Here is a 2,051-nt window from a genome sequence, read left to right as displayed (position 1 = left end):
GGAGGAAGAGTAGTGTGAGACATATCATTATGATCTCAAAACTACATACATGAAATACATGAAGTTTGTTCCCATTTTATAAATAACAAATTAAAAAATACAAAATAAAAACACAATTGATGGTGGTTTTTCCTCTTCTTACTCATTAGGTGTGCTTTAACTGGTATTCTTGCAAACATTTACAATAAATAACAAATATTCATTAACTTCCATTAGAAAATTGAGAGGATGATTGAACTATACTCCCAATTCTTATATATTTAATTTAATTATAAATAAAAAGAAATATATATATATACATATATATCCACATGTGTGTGTGTCTGTGTGTGTCTGTGTGTGTGTCTGTGTGTGTCTGTGTGTCCTCCCGTGACTATGCACCCTGAGTACATAGTGAACCACTTGTCAGCTTCAGGAGAGCTTTCTGCACCTCCCTGTTCCTCAGAGTGTACACAACTGGGTTGAGCAGTGGGGTCAGCACAGTGTAGAAAACAGCCACAACCCCACCCATGACATCCTTGGAGCCTGGCCTCAGATAAATGAATATTCCAGGGCCAAAGAAACACAGGACCACGATGCAGTGGGAAGCACAGGTCTGAAAGGCTCTGTGCCTCCCCTCTGAGCTGCGGATCTTCAGGATGGAGCAGACGATGGACATGTAGGACAGCATTATCAGGAGAAAGCAGCCCGAGGCCACCACCCCAATGGTGACAAAGATGACCATCTCATTGGCTGAAGTGTCTGCACAGGCCAGCTTGAGGATGGGTGGTGCATCACAGAAGTAATGCTGGATCTGGTTGGGCCCACAGTAGGGCAAGCGGAATGTCAAGGTGGTCTGGACAGCAGAGTGCAGGGAGCCACTGAGCCAGGTGCCAGCAGCCAGCAGGGCACACGTCCTGCCACTCATCATGCTGGTGTACCTGAGTGGGTAACTGATGGCCAGGTAGCGGTCATAGGACATGACTGTGTAGAGGAAACACTCGGTGCTCCCCAGGAAGTGGAAGGAATAGAGCTGTGCCACACAGCTGTGGAAAGAGAGGGCCCCACCGCCTGGGGACGCCAAGGCCATCAGCATTTTGGGCACCGTGACAGTGGAGAACCACACATCGATGAAGGACAGGTTGGTGAGGAAGCAGTACATGGGGGTGTGGAGGCGAGAGTCCACGCTGATCACCAGCAGGATGAGGAGGTTCCCCAGGATGGTGAGGATGTAGACCACCAGGAAGACGCCAAAGAGTGTGGAGCCCAGGGCTGGTGTGTGGGGAAGGCCTGTGAGGAAGAACGTTGTCACAAGGCTCACGTTCATCATTGCTGTCATATGTGGGACTCTGTCCTCACAGGAAGGGAGAGAAAGCCAGCATTTACTGAGGTCATATTTCATATGAACTGTGACCACTAGGTTTACTCTGGTAGAGAACACAAGGATGCCATTTCTAATATCCTTCACATAGATCCTTCCCTACTAAGTGAGGTTACACAGAGGAATCATCACTCCTTCTTCAAGTACCATAGGAAAAAGGAGTGACTTTACATAAAAACACCCAAATTTTGAAAACAATTCTAAATTATGTTTTCTGTATAATTTTTAAAGATACATGTGTTTTATCAAACATATAGTATTGGTATACTTCTCACAGGGATAAGCCTTTATTCCAGTATTGCTTTCTGTTTTCCATACATATATTCTCTCCCTCTCTCTCTACACACACAAACACACACACAGAGACACACTCACACAGACACACACACAAGACACACACAGAGACACACTCACACAGACACACACACACACACTTCTGAGTAGGTAGACTCAGTGGCTTTGATCATCAGAGACTTTTTATTACAAATGCAAGTTTCTAAAACAATTCATTTTCATAATGGAGAGCTGAGAGAGAAGTGAATTTCCAAAGTCCACTGATCAGTAGCACAAGCATCAAGGCATGATCACTGCATCAGGCTATCCCCTTTCACGGTCTGTCTCCCATTCTCTGCCGTACCCTATACCATACCTTCCTAGTCGTATCAAAATCTCAGCCTCAATGAATGCATGA

General features: G+C 45.2%; 1 protein-coding gene across 1 annotated transcript; it reads right to left on the bottom strand.

Moving 5' to 3' along the window:
- Positions 1-373: 373 nt before the first annotated feature.
- On the bottom strand, positions 374-1,309 carry LOC133763968 (olfactory receptor 10G7-like). Its single transcript, XM_062197642.1, has one exon. It carries the CDS (start codon positions 1,307-1,309, stop codon positions 374-376), a length of 936 nt encoding a protein of 311 aa, XP_062053626.1.
- Positions 1,310-2,051: the final 742 nt, after the last annotated feature.

The sequence above is a fragment of the Lepus europaeus genome, chromosome 7 (assembly GCF_033115175.1).
Source record: "Lepus europaeus isolate LE1 chromosome 7, mLepTim1.pri, whole genome shotgun sequence".
In the NCBI taxonomy this organism is placed as follows: Eukaryota; Metazoa; Chordata; class Mammalia; order Lagomorpha; family Leporidae; genus Lepus; species Lepus europaeus.
Note: the sequence above shows the minus strand (reverse complement) of the source record. Positions and strands in the feature narration are given on the sequence as shown.